The sequence below is a fragment of the Nematostella vectensis genome, chromosome 8, assembly GCF_932526225.1.
Source record: "Nematostella vectensis chromosome 8, jaNemVect1.1, whole genome shotgun sequence".
In the NCBI taxonomy this organism is placed as follows: domain Eukaryota; kingdom Metazoa; phylum Cnidaria; class Anthozoa; order Actiniaria; family Edwardsiidae; genus Nematostella; species Nematostella vectensis.
Genome location: NC_064041.1, coordinates 2429431 through 2448664, shown reverse-complemented (window position 1 = coordinate 2448664; position 19234 = coordinate 2429431). Strand labels below are relative to the sequence as shown.

The window sequence follows — 19234 nt, the reverse complement described above, 5'->3', positions numbered from 1 at the left end:
GAGCTCGAGTGACAGGTAAAGTTCACTTGCGTATTTCTTGGCTTCTTTTATCAGAGACTGAAGACCTTTGGCAGATGATAGCTCGTAAAAGAGTCTGATTACAGCACTTCTATGCTTGCGTTCCGGTTGGTGTAGAGCACCAGGCCATTTCGATTTTTGTTTGCTTGAACTCGGTTTCATTCGACTTCATACCTTGCCCAGCTAGGTACCTTAAAATATTAAGCAGCTCTTGTTTTTCCCGGTATAAGGTATCGGCTATTCCATTGCGAGGCGTTGGTTCAGCTTGTCTCTCTTTATGCAAATCTGAGTCTAACACAGCGTCCAGATTAGCATTTAAACTGACTGTATCTCTTGTATCTACTGTATCTCTCCGAGCCGTTGCAGGCCATGTAAGGTTGGGGGGGGGGGGGGGGGCAATCCTAGTCGCTTAGTCCTATAGTCGCTTAGTCCTATAGTCAACCATTATTATTATTCCCATATCTCATTCGAACAGAACATGAGTGTTGTGATATAATATGTATTATTCTATGGAAAGTAGTGTTTTACCAGAAACTTAAAAAGATTTTTTTCCACCACTCGAAAATAAACTTCATATTATCTTTGCGCCACCGTGTAATATCCTTTATGTACTCTGCCAGCCTACTTTGGAATCCCAGGACGATATGCAACACGGAAAAAAGCAATCAAAGATGGGGGTTTCGGACCGAGAACATAATTTAAAAAGTATTTTAAAAACAATTATTCAAAGATAGCACTCCGTAATAAGAAGAAAGCAAAGGAAAAGCCATCACCTTAAGTACTGCCTGACGGGTTCGCATACATTCTCTAGTATCACACCAGTGGGGTCCAGCACATGTAGGCTCCTGATGGCGGACACGTATTGGGACAATATCAAAGACGTATTTGCGCCGGGGTGGAGCAGCCTTGTCTCAAACCTATGACAGCGTTTTGGGGTAACATCAATGATAAGATAACAGGTATTGGGATAACATCAGTGATAAGATAACAGGTATTGGGATAACATCAATGATAAGATAACAGGTATTGGGATAACATCAATGATAAGATAACAGGTATTGGGATAACATCAATGATAAGATAACAGGTATTGGGATAACATCAATGATAAGATAACAGGTATTGGGATAACATCAATGATAAGATAACAGGTATTGGGATAACATCAATGATAAGATAACAGGTATTGGGATAACATCAGTGATAATATATGTCATTGAGATAACATCAGTAATAATATAAAAGCTATTGGGACAATATCAGAGACGTATTTGCGCCAGGATGGAACAATAACATCAGTGATAAGATAAAAAAAATGTAATAAATAAATGAGCCTACTCTTATCGAAGGGTACATAGCTTTGTTTCGTATTAATTCAACTTCATCCGGGTAAAGGTTAGAAGCTAAATACACTAGTATCATGCAAAATATCAAACATCTCGTTCTCTTCTGTCTTTTATTGTTATACATACCAATGCCTACACACGACTCAAATACTTTGAAAAAAATGGACATACGCTTCTCGAAGAGAATTGACAAGTTGTCCTCGTTGATTGGTCATCTCCAAACACTCCTGGAAAAAATAAAGAAACAATCAGGACAATATTTCACGTGTGCTTTTGCATACAGTCATTTTAGAAGGCCCGAGAAAAAAATTAAAGACAGAAAAAAACAGAAACAAAAACAGGACTACTCTCTCTAGAACATGCATGTCTGCGGAATTAAAAAGAGGGGCCCGCCTTCTATATTTTATTGGCTTAGCAGATCGTACGACATTGCACGGTCAATCAGATAACTTGGAATATCATCTACGTGCCATTGCTTCGACTTGAGTCTAGCTTTGCAGGCTTAGCAGAGATGACATAGATATGAGTTTCTCAAGCAAAAATAAAAGGCCCGCTCGAATGTAAAACAAATAGAAGTCACTATCATAGTTAAAATCAAAAAGACAAATTTAAAGCATTTACCTAAGTATCCCGAGTATGATTCCTCGTCACACCACCTTATTACGTTACTGTCGTAAAATTCTTATTCCGCAAAATAGTGTATACAATGAGAATATGTCCTCTAACAAGTTGTTTGTAGCGGAGGGAACTCACAAAGCGTTTTTATGTAAAATTCAACAATCCAAGCGCCACTTGACAGTATGTAGTGTTAGCAATGCTGCTTTGGCATACATGATGCTACTTGGGCTGGAGAACGAGTAGAGTGGTTCTCCACATATAAGAACTGCTGCTTTTTCAAGGTTATCGTTTTGGAAAATGTCTTATACATTTACTGTAAGGTTCTTACATACAGTCCCTACCTTAAGGTCTTGTATTGCTGGAGTTGAGTCGGGAAATTCAACAATGATACTGAACAGCTCTCCGATCCTGAAAGGTAATCGATGCCTATCAAACACAGTACAGAATGTCCAGGTAGTTGGTTCCCCTAAGTTGACTGTGATCACGACTACAAGTATTTGGTCGTCTAGCTAAAATAGGGACTTAACCCATTGACTCCTGGCTTTTTTGGAGCTGAATTTACAAAAAACAGACTGAAAACAGATACCTCCCCCCCTATTCTGAGTTTTATACAGCCCGTCAAAGTCAAACACAGCTGCACCTAGTCAGCGGTATCCAAGCTTTCCAACAGTGCTTTGCGGTCCCCACTTTTATTCCCTTGTCAATTGTGCTGAAGCCAGCACAAGTTGATGGTTGCTTGTATTTTTCATCAAAAATACAGCTATGAGCATATTAGGAGAGTGTCTCAGGACATCATGAAGTCTTTTGGGGCATAATTGAGTGCTTTGCTTATGGATATTTGCAAGCAAAGGTGGATTCATGATGATTTTTTTCTTGTTTGGCTTTGCCCGGATGAGAAAATAATTGTCTAATGAATCACCACAGCTCTCCTAAATGCTGTCTTTTCTGAAACCAAATTGATTCCAAAATTGTTTACACTGCTATTCTGGGTCTGTATGACCTGGAATTGATTTGTTTGGCTTCGGGGTGAAAAGACTTATAAAAAACCATCTGACTTTGGGGAGAGGAGTGTTGACTGGCCCTCCCCTCGTGAATTTTCCCCTGGATCTCCCAAAATGCTTTGCAATACGTAAAGATATTTTCGTGGTTGTACAATCCTTCAAGGAATGGACATTGTGTTTTGAGGCCAAGGAAATGTACCTGGAGGATCAGAATAAAGGTATCTATTTGTGTCTTGAGCTGTGTTTGCTGATCTCTCTCCCTTGTGTGGTATTTTGAGCGTTTTATTGAGAGGGGTGATTCTGCTTTTCTCTCCTTGTTCGATTTGAGATTTGTCAAAGAACCTGTGCTATTATTTGGCTTAAGAGTAGATGTCAACACCTTGGTTGGATACATATCTGCAAGACCATTCATCCCTTAGACTGATGCCTGAGTATCTTCATCTTGTTGTGTTTATTTTGAATTTATGAATTTTTTGGGTTGTGGGTACTTCCCAAAGCCGGTACAGGCCGGTTGAGGGGTCAATGTGTTAAGCAAGGACGTTGACGATGGCAAGGACGACGAGATCGAGAAATATTTCAGTGAAGAGGGTCGCATAGCTTCTTGGGGTAGAAAACCTACTGAATCTAAACGAATGTAGTGTTTGTTTGATGTTTTCTTTTCAGTAGAATGGTAATCAGACACCTTTTATTTGGCCAACTATGGTGTTGTAGGAAATAGAAAAGAGTTCAAGAATAGATCCTTGGGAGTTTAACAACTTATTAAAAAAAAAATCAAGGATGTTCATCATGGTGACAAAGGTCAAACCCACCACCTGCAGATTTGCTCAAATTCTAAAGAAAAAATATGCGAGAAAGGAGGGTCCAAGAATAGACTTGTGGGGATTTGAAAAACTAATCCAAAGGTTGTTAGAGTAAGCCCATCAAGTTGAGCCCTTCTAGTCAATGACAGGTAATCTTTGCTCAAATATATACAGGGGCACTTATCTAATTGTTCATGTCCAAGATAAGGGCCATATATTTGGGGAAGGGGTTTATAAAAGGAAACGCTTTTTTCAAAATCTGTATTATCTCTAGATAAAATTTACTTTTTACAATGTACAGGAAGTAAAACTTCTCCCAGTACCATAACAAAACAAGCTTCTAATAATAAAATGTTGTGGATGGTATTTCTGTCAGTTTCTATTACTTTTGTTCTGATGTATTGTACTGTGTACAGCCCCCCTAATCATTGGAGTCTAAAGCCCTTTAAGGAGGCGCTTATTCAGGCAATTATTCCAGAAATTACTGTATGGTATGAATAGCTATGTTTTACTAAAAATGGTTATCCCAGGTATTTCAATAACGAAAAACACTCACATTTTCCCAATATTTGCTTCCATTTGAAAAATATCAATGGCTTATTAAAATGTTTCATGGCTATAATACCCCAAATAATAAATAAGTTTTTTTTTCTATTTTACAGTATCATGAATCATTATTTTGTGGGTTATATAAATAGGACGATACACCATTCTAAATTTGATTTGTTTTTACATTTTTACTGATAAACATTTATTGTAATAGAAAGAGCACAGTATGTCAAACAAAAACAATATCGTACAAGCATGTACCTAAAAACTTTTTTGAGTTACCTTAGGTCTGCATATGTTTTGTACATAAAGTACTTGAGCCTTGGCTTCCATTCTTCCACATGTTGAGAGCCAGCACAGCCATCACCTGCATGCATAAAATAAACACAATCAAACTTAGCATATCAGCTTCAATTTCAATACATCAACGGTGCAATAAAAGACCTCATTCAATTGCTGGATAAGATGAAGGTCTAAAACACTTGGTTTTATTGTTCCTCTGATCTGGGTCTCATTGTTAAGATTTGTGAGAAGACCATCATTAGATTGGTTGCTCTGCCTTTCTCTTTATTCGGCATTGGCAACATCAGGCTAATAGAACATGAGTGATAACCCTCTATACACCAATACAATGTCAGGTTTTCAGAATTTTTTCAGACTTCCTTGCATTACTTTCTGTCAGAATATATATACATACTTATATATATATATATATAAGTTTAATCAATGATTGGGGTTAGGATTGCTAAGGCAAGATTTTTACAGAATCAAATAAAATTTTTAAGCAGTCCATACATACACTATAGGATAAGAAAATATTTTATGTGCATTATCCATTTCAAAATGTAAAACCTGAAACCCTTTACCTTATGTGCATTATCCAGATCATATAAATGTAAAAAACACTTTACCTAAAATTGCAAACAGCCAATGATAAAGTTCTGTGTCCATCCAGTTCTCCAAAGGCTGAAGGAATGAACTCTCAAATTCACCTTTACACTTTTGTTCGATTCTCTCTTTTATCTTAAAAAAATAATACATGTTTTCACACATTATGAATATTTGATGGAAAAAATGCTAAGAAAACATTAAGGTATGCCCCGAAATATGTACTTAATGCACAATAGCAGGAAACTGATAAATTATCACAGAACAAAACATTTTTTAAAGCCTTCTACTGATCAATTCACACTGCAATTCAATAAAAAATAGTTCTATCTGTGAAGAATTTCAAAACATAAATAATTTTTTCCAATTTAACGATTTTTATCATAAAATCATAAAATTTATTATAAAATATATGATGATAAAGGTAACCAATTTGGTTTAATAATATCATTTATTGCTCCCTAGCCATGTCATTACAGCATGACATGACGAAAAAACCTGGAAAACGCACAATACGCACAGATAGAGAGAGAAGACACAATTTTTTCAGTGGCTATAGGTTTCTTGTATTACAGACTGATTTTTCAAACACAAATAATGTGAGTCTGAAGTGCACATAACCAGATTTTGGCTTTTTAAGATAATTTTTCCTTGATCATCATTGCCCTTTGTATCAGCTCAGGGACGAAAAGCTCAAATTTCAATGACACTTTACAAAAAGTCGCATCAATTTAAAAAAAGTTGCACTTGATATTTTGTTTGCTTTAAGTGCTCAGAGGAATTCTCCGCCTTATTAGATGTGAAATGGGCTTATTTGAAGTGTCACATCATGTTTTCCATTATGTCTTACAGTATAAAAATATCCCACTGTACTTATGTACTGTATGTAAATACCATTTTATGAATAACAGCGACATGGGCTGCTCCCGCCACTTTCTGCAGGAGTCCTATAGAGTTTAACCAGGAATTGAGCTGTGTGAACTGCACCAGTATTTGTTTGCAGCCACAATCCTCAGATTCTTTCGCACACCCTGGACAAACAAGAGATACTTCATCCTCATCGTCACTACCATCTGTAGATTAAAGAAATACAGGCTGTTATTACCATGCAGTCATAGTGGCATTTATTTAATTGTCACTCAGCTGTGGCTTTTAATTGAGGACAGGGTTTTCTCGAGGGCAATAAAATAAAACAGTTTATTCAACCGGATATTTTAGAAAAATACTTCTCTAGTGATATTTTATCCTGATGTGTTTTATCTACTAAAGAGTGCATTCCTACCGGAGGTTAATTGGCATCCTAACTACCCTACCCAGAGGCTGCTGCTTACCATCCCCCCCCCCCCTGTTAGAAAGTGGTGCTGATAGGGCTGGTGGCTCTTATGTTCCCTGTGAAATGCACAGGATGCTCAGGGATTGCAAATAGGTCAAAAATTAAATTAAATCTGTCAAATCATTTTAAAAATGCACTGAAAAGCTCACATCTTCTACTCAAGAAATAGTTACAGAAATCATCTTTGAGCTTTAGGTTGCGTCCAACAGAGACATTACTGAAATAATGACCAAGGCAATATAACAAAAATGGCACTGTCCTGTTCAAAAGTGTAACATACAGCATTAATATTGTTTATCTTATTTGTCTAAGGCCTTGGGTTATGTCTTGAGATATTTAGAGGATATCTACCATTCATAGAAGAATCTTTATTCTTCTGACTGTGAACTGTGCTATATGCTCTGAAAGCTTGGCAGTAATAGTCTTCAACCAAACTATTAAAGTTTTCTGGAGCATTGGTAAATAACACAACCCTGATCAGGGACTGGAACTGCTGTTTTAAATCTCTGAAAATAGAGCAAATTAACAATGACATAATGTATCTTTCCTCAAAACAGAAGCACAATGATGTCATAATATGTGCCATGCTATCTTCATTTTATTTCACTGTACTCTAATTGTGTTTAATCTTTTACCTGACAATAAGGTTTAGTGATATACTCAGAGAATGTAGCAAATCTAGAGATGGTTGGTAGAGCAGTAGTCTATCATGTAATTCTTTCACTGCCGACACAAGAACTTCACTGGAACAAGTGTCCTATAAAAGAGAAAATAATACGTGAGTAACAGACATGTACTGCAGCCAGGATTTTATTTGCCGAGGAGCTTACAGGTGCACAGGCATAAATTTCATGTGCGAAAAGTCAAAGATTTTACAAATCTACAGTAGAAAAATACTTTTTTGTTTTGGGTGTTTTTTTTTAAGTTCTTCTCTCTCTAAGAAATATACTGTAGAATATTCAATAAGCAAGTTTCACATACATAAAAGACACACTAATACACAATATCTTTTATTAATAAGCTTATAAATTGTTTATGTCAATATGGGAGACTAATCACTAATTCCTAGTAAGGAATAAAGGTTAAAACAGTATGTTTAACACTGATGTAACTACTGTTTCTTTTGCTCTAATAAAGGGTTGATGCTCGAAATGTCGACAACTTTGTTTCAAAGAGGCATACAATATACTTCTTTGACCTTTGTTGATTTATAGGGGGGGGGGGGGGGTGAATAGGTTCGCGGATCGGCGGATTCAGCCCCGAAATGCTCACGGATTACGGATTTTGATGATTATTTCAGCGGATTGGTGGATTTTGGAAATACGGCGGATCACGGATCTGTTGACAATTTGGACATGGATTTCGGACAGTGACGGTCGAATTTCGGATTTTAAATGAATTTCAATCAATGCTATTGTTTATCTGTCAAACCGTGCGGATCTAAAAATATCTGCGGATCGGCGGATTTGCCCCGAAAATGTTGCGGATCGGCAGATTTACATACCCCTATTCACCCCCCCCCTTATAGCTTGTCTACAACACGCTACGCAGACCATCTAGCTTTTTCTACAGCTTGTCTGTAGTCTATCTAGTTATTCCACATCACAAGTGGGATTATCACACTAAAAGCATTGTTTTCACACACTTTGTTTTAGTGCAATGCTCGCTGTTCGCAATAGGAAGGAGCTAGTGCAGGGGGGTCTAGCAGACAGAGTAGTTAACACATCCCCTCCCCCTACCTGTAGTGTAAATGATTTGAATGGAGGGATTTTTAGACCTCAATTCATTAAAAACAAATTAATATTAATGACTTTGTGGTACAATGTGCAATTTGCACATTGGATCTAACTTTGATCCATTTTTGAGACAATGAAATGCCAAGTCAATAATAGTGAGATTTGTTCATTAAATTATGAGTTCTAAAAATATCTTCTACAAAACCACTATGCCTGGATGACCTTTGTTAAGAATCAAATCATAGGAAACATCAACAAACTTGTTGTATTGTACCTGAGAAGAGACATCAAAGTTTCTCCAGAAGCAAGGTGATATATCACACATCAAGTCTTGTTGTACAACCTCTATAATTTCATAATCACACCAAAATGTCACATTTGCAAACACAACAATAAAACAAGTTACAGTAGTTTGAATTCACTAAATAAATTTAATGCAGTGCAGTTACTTGGAAAACGTACATCATGTCATCAACCAGAATTGAGGATATTGTGTCGGTTAATTATACGAATTGTATTTACCTAAAAATAATTCTCGCAATCTATGAACGAGACGCACTCTCTTGTCGGGATCGCCGTCTGTACCTTCTAGAACCTTAATCAAATTTCCAGTATCTAGAACATAGAAGAAACCAGTGCATTAAACACTTATTAAATGAGCCCTTAAAAACTTATAAATGATATTTCTGCTTCCAAATACCGATTACGAAGTCAGAGAGAGGATTTAGTGTTTCTACCGCAGCCGCCATTTTTTATTTTTTCGCGCTTCTATACGAACCTCGTTCTGGTGCTCGCCTCAGTTCTTTTATTTAGCGGCAGCTATACTGACCACAGGCCGTCCGAAAAATTGCAAACATATCAGAAGCAATCAGTAATTATCTAGGCTGCGTGCAGCCGGAAATAGTTCCATAGTTTCCTCCGCTTGTGGACTATGAGACCTACAACATAAGCCCACGGGGTTCACCCGACAGCCCCGGGGTTCACCTGAGGTGGGGGGGGGGGGGGGGGGGGGGGGGACTATCCATTAAACTCATCAATACTAGATGAGTTGGCAGAGGTGCCCAATGGAGATTGCTGCGCTCTGTAACCATGGCAACCATGTCACCGTCCAACACTTGGCACCCGTCACACTGATAATCAGTGGAATACTCTTAGCACCAAACGACGGTTGATCAGAGGATTTGCCACTCAGTGCAAAGCTACCCTTCAAAGGCATACCACTGTACCACACGCGCTGGCACACGTCACGTACGCATAACCTCTAGAGTTTTGAGAGGCTGCCCTGTATTGTGAATCTGACCTTGCCTAAATGAGAGTATTTAGCCTTAAAAGTAGCGAGCTTGAACACCCAATCTTTAAGGGTATAAAATTATATCCAGAATTTAATAAAGGAGGGGATTTGTTTGTTATTTTATACAAAAAAGAAGACACAACTTTTACCTTTTTTCACCCAAATAGGGGGAGGGATTTCGAACTAATCAATTTCCTCTGGCAGGCAGGTACCCTCCTGCATAGAGCTTTCTGTAAACTAGCGACACAGAAAGCTCTGCACAGGAGAGTAGGCAGGCGGGCGGGTGGGCTGGCAACACACAGGGCATCCCTCTTTCTGCCCTAGTGTTTGACCAATTGTTGAATTGGTCCTAAAGAGGCTAGGATTATTTACTGCTTAGGTTTGTTAGAGTGGTTTCAAAAATTATGTGCAACAAAATGTTATTGTTAAAATGTAATAGTCAAGCCAGAACAAAAGAGAACAAAGACATTAGAGTGAATTAGTACTAAATAAACTGAATAGTATTTTACAGGTTTTAGAAAACAACTTTATTGAAACAAATCTCATCAGTCTTAAATAGTTGCACTTTATTACAAAAGAAAAACACTCAATGGACTATTTCTGGACTATAAATGTGAATGAAACTATAATTCTTGAACAAATGCATTAAAATCACCATGGTTATATTGCCAAACTCAACAACTAGGATTTACAAAAAATCATCCTAACAACAATTCAAAATTAAACAAGGGCATGAATAACAAGAGTGATAAGTGACTTCACTAAGAAATCGTGTGATAAAAACCCCACTGTAAAGTAATTATGCCACCCTAAAAGCTGATTGTATTATGTTGGTTGTTGTTGCTGCAGTACATGTGTGTCTAAGGGACATCAACTTTACAAGATCTCTAAAAGAACTCTACAGAGTCTACTTGATCTTGACGATGTCTCGCATTAACTCAAGTTAAACTAACTATTGTTATTGTGACTAAAGCCATCAAATCTCCCAGTCTTGGTGTAAACATTGACCTATTTCTCAAGTTGATGTCCTTGGCAACTGTTTGAAGCACACATCACACAAAATTAGCATACTACACATTAGTCTTGCAATTCGGAGGTTTTGAAAAATCTAGCCTTGAAGAGACCCACATTTTCCATTATCATTTGTTAATGCCGGCCTGTCTGGCATTATACAACACAAAAACCAAACTATTGACAGTTCTGATATAATTCACATACTTTTGATTTTCTGTTACCTCATGTTGATTATCTTAATTGTTTACATAGCTTTGACTACATTTTTATACTCAGAACAAAACAAATGTGGAAATTCTTACAGCACACAGCATAATTTGCCTGGATTTCATTCAAGCACAAACTTTAGAAACAGAAAAAAATACAACAGGAAAATAATTTTGGAGGAACACGAATAATTCATTTGTTTTTTGCTGGTTTTATTATGCTGTTCATATAAAATAGAACTTATACTTGATAAATGGATGGCATCAGATGTGTGTGAAAGCATAGAACTGTCCATACTTATGGTTATCATGCTGTAATCCTACACTTGCATATTACAGGTAAGGACAATAAGTAGCTTGAAGAAGCACCAAATATTGGTCTGCACTGAGGTCAGCCTGGTGGAAAAGATGGGGAATTCCCTGCTAGCATTTGACATCAGTCATTGGTGAGCCGATTGAAGAGTTTCTATGTGATGCAAGGCTATTTTCTTGTGATGTGAATATGACATTTTTATACAAAAGATGATCTTTTATGACACTTCATTCATGACAGAGCCTTCGTTTAGCATCCGGTTTCGTAAATTCCGTTATCATCATTTGATTGCCACTTCTCATTCACTACCCATGTTTGGGAGGCTAGATGTTACGAATGTGATATTTTGAATCATCTTGTTTCTGTCGTATCTTGTTTTATCTTGTTAGTTTTTGTTGGGATAACTTTTAGTTTATTCATTCACTATCGATAGTGGGAAAAACATCTTCTTGTAACATCCAGATAAAAATCACGTACAAACACCGAGACATCCATTTCTTTGTTACTTGACATAATGAAGTTTATACAATTCCTCTTTCTATTCTACCCAAGAATTTGAGTTTCTCATCATCACTTCCGGCGAATAGACTTTATAAGTTATTATAGTCCTTGTTGTTTCCTTGCATACGCTCCAAGACACGCACAAATACCCATAGATCCTAAAACCAATCCGATAATTAATGCTGTAGCATCCCCTCCGTCGAATGCAGAAACAGGTTGAACAAGAACGGCGACTAAAAAGACTAAGGATAACACGAAACTCCAAAGTTGCACGAACGTCGCCATTTTGAAGATAGAGACACGCATGTGACTTTCGAATGATACGCATGGCCCTGTGGCACGCTGGGTAAAATGTGACGTGTCACATTTTGTGACCACAGGTAAACCGCACTAGGGAAATAAACAAAAGGACAATAGGACAATAATGATCTGAACAATTTGCTTAGAACGAACTATTGAATGTTTATTTTTGGCTTTAGAGAAAGTGCATCAAAATCCAAATTAGAACCATACACTTTTATAGTGCTTCAAACCGCAGTAATTTGATTTTTATTTAACAAGGCGATGGTCTTCCTGTGCTCTGAAGAAAGCGCGGGAAACTAAATTGTCGCGCGCGACAAAATCGACCAGAAAAAAAAAAAGCTCTTGAGTTTGTGCCCGGAAGTTTCATGTTTCTTTTTAGCGAAAAAAGTATCGTTTAAACTTTTTAGCCTCACAGCTCTATGAGAACCGAGACACATGAGCTGTAAATTATCCTCGAAGATAAAGTAATATGTCCACTTTTAATTGAAGACCAAGCAAAGGTAGAAAATTCATTCAGGGCGGGAATTCAAGAGATAAAGGGGTTACATAAGTTTAACTTATTTATACTTCAGTAGATATTTTTTACAATGTTTATTATTGTCAGGATTGCCTCCCAAATCTAAGGCAAGCGATGTTCTATGCCCCTATACACTAGTCATTTGAAGCCTATGGACCTGGGGAAGAATGGGGTTAACGTAGGGCGTAGGGGTTCAGAGAACTTTTGAACCAGAATCTGTCCTGAGCCTTTCACTATCTTGGAAAACACAGACGACAGACACTTTTTCTATCCTCTTAATGGTAAAAGTATTGTCTATGTACAGTAATTTGGATGAAAAGTACAACACTAAGGAATCACAAATAATAACTTCTTAATTGTTTATTTATGTAGATATCACTATTAAATGGAAGGGGAATCAGAAGAAAATGGCCTCCAAAACAAAGAGATTGACAGTGCAAGTGAATCTACTAACCTCAACTCAGAAGTAACTTCTGAAAATAATGATACTAAGAAGGAAGAAAATGTTTCTCTTGCAGATACAATTACCCCATGGTTAGTAAAATGACAAGGCTGACAATTGCCTGAGGGGATAAATGAATTCTGGAAATACCAGGATTAGAATAGCTGAGGCTACTATCAGAATACATTGGACTGCATTCACACCTAACCTCATCGGTTATGTGAGGGGAAGAGCGGCATGTCAATACCTACCCTAACACATAAAATATGTCAATGGGGCCGACCTAGAATGAGTCGTGGGTCGGATGCACAGCTCCAGCTAAGAAGACTTCAGAAAATGTCTGTCGAGGCTGTTGACTATGGTATATTGTAAATTTTGATTTTTGAGGAGCTCACATTTTTTCTACTTAAAATCATTGTTTTTCAGTGAGCCAGAAGAAAAGGCTAGAGAAAATAATCAACCACCAGAAATCCCTCTGAAAATGCCTCACTTATCTGATGTTTCCAAGACTAAACTGCTGTCCAGTGAGGAACTGCAGAGAGGTGTCCAGGAGCTCATTGATAGTGTCAACACAAAACGAAGCAGAGACACAAATATTTTGACAGGTATGCTTTGAATTAGGTGAAGAAATTGATATGGGCCTAAATTATACCTCTGATTTGTTAAAAGGTATCTTTGCATGATAATTGAGAGGATGTGAACATGATACCAGAAAGATTATGCTTGTTTTGCAGTGATGTCATTCTTATCCCATTTATGCCCCTTGCCGGGGGAACTTAATAGAATAATGATATGAGTTCCAAATAGGGATGAAGGGCCATCATTCTATATTCCCAGTGTTAATGGAGCCTGAGATGCCATCCTAAAATAACCCCCCTCATATAGGCGCTGCTCATGCAAGCAAAATATTGTGATACACTTCCCTGGGTGGCTTGAATTACCACTTTGCTTTGACAACCGGGCATTACAGTAGAAGATTAACCCTGAGTCCTTGAATAAACATACCAGCTATATCACTGGGGATAACAAGTGAAAAGGAACTGTGAAATGAGTATTTGGAACCTCATAAATGCAAAAAAATTTTTTGTTGCCTTTATCTATATTTATCTGAGATCTAGATCTAGCTCTTCTGGTGGAACATTTCATGCTACTTCTTTTCCCTTTCCTCAATGTCCGATTGTTAGATCTCTATCCATGTAATGGGAAAGAAGTCTTGGTTTCATCATTTTACAATAAATAATTTGGTCCCTTATATAACGTTATCAACAAACGAACGACATCAGTGAAGCACATAGCTAGGGGTAGACGACAAAAACGCGGGTAATTTATTTGAAGGATCTTCAGATATCATACTTTTCAATATTAGATCTATTTTTCCTGTGAGCTTGTGGTGTGTGTGGGGGGGGGGGACACACACCACAAGCGACACATTTATTGGTCATGCGCCCCCACTCATCCACCCACCCTTACAACCCCGACGCCCAAAGAACGTTTCCCATTGATCTGGAGAGGGACCTATAATTAAAAAGCTACGCCCGTTAACTGACTTTTTTCAGTATTCAGGAGATACCAGCATCTTTTCACCACAGAACAACTTGTGTGGAGTATTTATGTTTCTTAATTAAGGGGTAGCGATGGGTACCTTGAAATTTTGAAAGTATTGTAAAGATTTTGCAAAGTCTCGGAATCTCGCCATTTTTTACACAAGTCTCGAAGTCTCGTTTTATTTTTTTTTCCAAAATGTTAGGGGTTTCGGCTCTTGGATTTTTAAACACGGTCTCGGTATCTAATCTTACCATGCTATGGGTTTCCCCTTCTTTTTGGAGTCTCGAGTCTTGAGCCTTTTCGCACTTTGCAGAAACTTTAGGCTACTGTAGCAAGATTGTTTTATAACTCTACTTATCTTTTTTTCAAACTGATATTTATGGCATACACCAATCCGAAAACAAGCTCGAAAAAGCTCGGGCTCGGATTTCGAAATTTGACAGAAGTTTCGAGCTAGAATTCTGAAACGCGGGTCTCGGCTCCTCGGCAAGTTTCTGATTTACCCATCCCTACCCCTTATTTATGTTTATTCGCGTATTGGCTCTAAGGAAATATTCTTATAGTAAAAATAAGTTAGTACCCTTGTTTCCCTAGATTTCAAGAAAGCACTTGAGATGCAATTAAGCAAGTCGTGTACTGCTCTGGAAGAAGCCCTTGTCCAGTCATACGAGCAAAACAATCAAACAATTCAGTCGAAGTTACAGGAGTTCTTTGCCGTCATTGAGAGGATTGGTAAGCTGCTAAAGATAAATACGCTAAACTTTTTTATAAGAAAGAAACTGCTTTCAATGTTTTGAAACCTTATTTCCAATTAAACAAAATGGAGCGTTTCTATTGTTTAGCGAGCTTTTGTAGAAGGACAAAATCAGATCCTGTCGCTTCAACGGATGGATATTCGAAATAAGAAAGGTTCTTTTTATCAAGAATTTAAAAATAATTTAAAATGTCACCTTTGCAAGCTCGTTCTCACGCTAAGTAAAATACTTGAAATAGAGCCTCTCTTTGCGTTTGTTTCAAAATACAAACCATGATGCGGTACCCCCCTTTCGACTAAGGGATGCAAATAATGGCCTGGTTCTGGACTTACCTACCCTCTTTGCTTTTCCTTGAGAGAGAGCTCACACTTTTTTCCTTAGCTTATTACTCTATGATGATCGCCGATAAATGTGAATATTTACGCCTTTTGTGGTTTTACGTTACAACTTTTTGGACCCTCTACTCGCCTCGCCTTGAAAAGTCACTTCATCATTCGACTTATGCCTTAATAATATATCTGACACTTTGTTTGCTGGGATTTCACTACTTAGGTTAGGCTCCAGGGTAACCCCCCCCCCCCCCCCCCCCCCCCCTTGTCATACCCCGGATCTTGCCCATGTCTGCTGACTACGCCTTGTGTGACAGTTACACCTATTCGAGCTCAATTTGCAGTAAGTTCTGTATATAATTTGAGATTATAAGTAGAATAGATAACACGTTTGCCTCTAGTATGCTTCCATTTGAAAAAAACGAGCATTTCACACATAGAGACAAGTACCACATCATAGCTTTCCCTGCTAGCAGAGGCCTTTTTTTCTCTGGCCCAGCGAAATACAGAGAAAAGAGGCATCTGTTAGCAGGGAAAGCATCCCGAAAGCATAGCTTTCTATGAACTAAGAAAGTTAACGCCTATAGTGCCAAATCTCTATATAGAAATAATGCCTTTATTTATTGTCATCTTTTGCTATGTTAAGATTTACATTTGGAAGAAAAATAACACATATCTGGTGCTATTTATCAGTTTATTGGACATCTAAATGTGCTTTTTAATGAATGCAACATTATCTTAAGTGGGTTCAGTGAAGCGTGGGTACTTGCGAACAGGCGAAATCACGAAATGTTACCACCAGGATTTAACCGCTTTTCCCAGGAAGGATTTTAGATATGTTAATTTTCAATATCTTTGGGACATTTTTATTTGAAAAAGATTGCTTGATGTATTTTTTCCCGATTTGGCCTGTTTTGGTGTAACTTGACCGGCCTCTAGTTTCAGTTGTGACGCAAGCGCAGTTGCAAGCGCAAGCACAAGGATGTTGTAGTACAAAAAACAGTCGACGCAGCAATAAGCGCAAGGGCAGTGGATATCAGTTTTTTTTATCAGTTTTCTTGCGCTTGTTCTTGTTTGGTTGTGCAAAGTGAAAACCAAACACAAATATATAACAGCAGTGCCTGGTTATTCATGTCAGGTGGTAATAACTTATCAAATAACCAATCAAATTCTGACCTCAAGCCTTTTCGTGTTTGAAGATGACGACGGAATTTGAGAAGTTAAGTGAGGCACTTATTCACACTTGTGCTTGCGCTTGTTTCTGCACTTGCGACACTAGTGAAATAGCTTGCCATATCGGGTTACTTCTTACTTAGAGTCTTGTAAACACTTCTACTGGAATGTTCCCAATAGACCGAAGCTGAAGAATGTGGTACTGCTTAGAGATAGATCGGGTACCGAAATTGCTCGAATATGCGCCTTGCCTTAGAGGAAAGATATGAATTAGCGCCTCCCCTGAATAAGCGCTCGCCTAAGCTTGTTGCATCATAGACTTCAGGGGTTTCATTTACGCCCGGCGACCGGCGGAACCGCCAGCTTCTATTTTCAGAGCGCCGGTTACTTTTTCAAAAAGTAGATTAAAGTTTTATTTGAGCTAAAATAATAAAATAACTTTCACCCCCTACCTACTCAATCTCCACCTCCTACTCTGAAACTCAATGAAATCCCTGGACTTCAATAACGAGGAAGCCTGTACGTTAGAAAAGAAGTAACGAAAACTAAATTTAGAAAAATGCGCCTCGCCTTGGATATAAAAAAATAATAACCTCCACGGCGCTTATTCCATCAATCACGGTATTCGTGATTTCGTGAGAGCATAATGTGATTTTTTGATAAGAAAAGGATCATTGATTGTAATTAAGTGATTAAAGTTGCTTCTGTTAACTGATTAGCAAAGTAAAAAAAATACGTTTAATTATCATTTATATGTACAATGAAGTTGAAAACAAAAAAGAAGAAATTTTATTTATTTATTTTTAGAATAAAAGATGAATTTGAAATATTCAATATAAATGTCCGGTCAGTAAGCAAAAAACTATTGTGTATTCGGTATAGATAGAATAGCACATTTTTAATGAGGAGAATATTTAGTTACAACGTTGATGGCCTCAAATTAATTAAACGCAATAAAAAAAAACCGAACTGGGTTGTATCGAAGGAACAATTGCGAAACGATTTTTCACGGGTACTGATGGTAACACTATCTTTTAGCCCGGTCAAGCTAGCACCAAAACAGGCCAAATAAGTAAAAAAAACATTATGCCTTTTCTTTTTTCTTTCTTTTTTTTTTTTTTTTTTTTTTTTTTTTGCATAGTAATGTTTTAAAGATATTGAAAAATAATATATCCAAAATCCTCCCTTGGGAAAGTGGTTAAATGCTGGTGGTAACATTTCGTGATTTGCCGTGTTTGCGAGTTCTCACGCCTCACTGAACCCACTCGAGATAATGTTACATTCATCAAAAAGCACATTTATTAAATGTCTAATAAACTGGTTAATGGCGCCAGATCAGTGTTATTTTTCTTCTAAATGTAGATAAAAGATTGCAATAAATCAAGTCTTTATTCTTATATAGAGCTCAAAACAACTTCGTGGCACTTAAAGGCGTTGCCTTTCTTGGTTCGTAGAACGCTACATACGAGGCTGTGGTCACTATGCGAGAAATGCTTGGTTTCAAGCAAGAGGCAAACGTGTTATCTATTCTAATATTAATTTTCAAACTATATACAGAATCTTTACCTCAAATTGAGCTCGATTAGGATTTAACTATCACCCAAGGCGTACGCAGCCGACAGGGGCATGACAAGGGGAGTACCCTGGAGCCTATTCTAAGTAGTGGAATCCCAGCGAAGTTGGCGTTTTGCGGCATCAGAGAATTATGAGTTTCATATTGTTCTTTATGAAATCAAATTAACAAAGTGCAAATTAAGTTCCAATGGCATACAAATGCCTTTAAGAACTACTCCTGTTAGTCACTCAAAGAAAAAGCCAGAACCCAAAGCCCTAACCACCTCCACGCCTCCCCTTCTTCCATATTTCAAGAAATATCACATGAATAGAAAAATTTTGCTTCGCATATGGCATGGTCTACTTTCGCCCAATGTCATTTTCCCTTTTTATTTCAGGTCAATTGGAAACAGAATTAGCTGAGTTTAAAGCGACATTGGGTGCGCTTTACACGGACATAAACAATGTTTGATGGACCATTAGAGACAGCTGAGTTCCGAATACGTTTTATATAATTCTTTAATATTTTCATGTTGTACAATGGCTGACGTTAGAGATTTGGTAAATACAAAAAGGGGTCGTCTAAACAAGTTATGATATTTGCATTGAGCCGGAAAACAAAATTAGTTTTCATATTCCAATGTCCTGTAAAGTGATCCTCTTTTGGGGGCATGGTTCCTTAAACATTTTGCAGATACCTTCTATAATTGCTGAAGAGAGATCTGGTTTTATCGTCAGCAGTTGTCTACCACATGTCCATGAGTATTGAGAAATTAGCGTAGTCATTATTACCTGCTGACAACTACTTTTAGCGTAGATGGGTGAATTCCGTGCACCTGCAACGCGTTACTTTACACATTAGTGCAAGACGGAAAAGATCGAACTGGATAATCTGCTGAAAGCGTTCACGTGTGGCTTGCCCTCTGTGTGTGTTAAAGCAGCATTAAATTGTGTTAAGTACATCATAGTAGTATACATGTCCTTCAGTGGGGATAATCTTTT

General features: G+C 37.6%; 2 protein-coding genes across 5 annotated transcripts in view; one reads left to right on the top strand and one right to left on the bottom strand.

The window, feature by feature from the left end:
* The window catches only part of LOC5504223 (anaphase-promoting complex subunit 2), a 59365-nt gene that overhangs the window by 38385 nt on the left and 1746 nt on the right, over nt 1-19234 (bottom strand). For 2 of the 4 annotated variants that reach the window (XM_001625106.3, XM_048731239.1), the window contains exons 1-11: nt 8990-9082; nt 8812-8904; nt 8564-8634; nt 7189-7310; nt 6905-7059; nt 6115-6293; nt 5244-5355; nt 4615-4699; nt 2324-2390; nt 1536-1591; nt 792-935 (exon numbers count right to left, since the gene is read on the bottom strand). In XM_001625106.3, the coding sequence (XP_001625156.2) occupies nt 792-935; nt 1536-1591; nt 2324-2390; nt 4615-4699; nt 5244-5355; nt 6115-6293; nt 6905-7059; nt 7189-7310; nt 8564-8634; nt 8812-8904; nt 8990-9038 (1133 nt within the window). In that variant the 5' untranslated portion in view covers nt 9039-9082. Of the gene's footprint in view, nt 1-791; nt 936-1535; nt 1592-2323; nt 2391-4614; nt 4700-5243; nt 5356-6114; nt 6294-6904; nt 7060-7188; nt 7311-8563; nt 8635-8811; nt 8905-8989; nt 9083-19234 lie in introns of those variants that run through there. The other 2 variants (XM_032372499.2, XM_048731240.1) reach the window with 1 other exon arrangement.
* Nucleotides 12193-19194, top strand: LOC5504230. The gene is made up of 5 exons (XM_032372503.2): nt 12193-12417; nt 12807-12968; nt 13303-13481; nt 15016-15153; nt 18631-19194. The coding sequence occupies exons 2-5, from the start codon at nt 12820-12822 to the stop codon at nt 18702-18704; spliced, it is 540 nt and encodes a 179-aa protein (XP_032228394.1). The 5' UTR covers nt 12193-12417; nt 12807-12819; the 3' UTR covers nt 18705-19194.

What these genes read in the sequence shown, in the direction of transcription:
- LOC5504230 (XM_032372503.2), top strand. Translation starts at nt 12,820, where the DNA reads ATGGAAGGGGAATCAGAAGAAAATGGCCTCCAAAACAAAGAGATTGAC. An exon ending in GCAGATACAATTACCCCATG is followed by an intron (nt 12,969 to 13,302) that starts GTTAGTAAAATG and finishes ATTGTTTTTCAG; the next exon opens with TGAGCCAGAAGAAAAGGCTA. An exon ending in TGCCGTCATTGAGAGGATTG is followed by an intron (nt 15,154 to 18,630) that starts GTAAGCTGCTAA and finishes TTTTTATTTCAG; the next exon opens with GTCAATTGGAAACAGAATTA.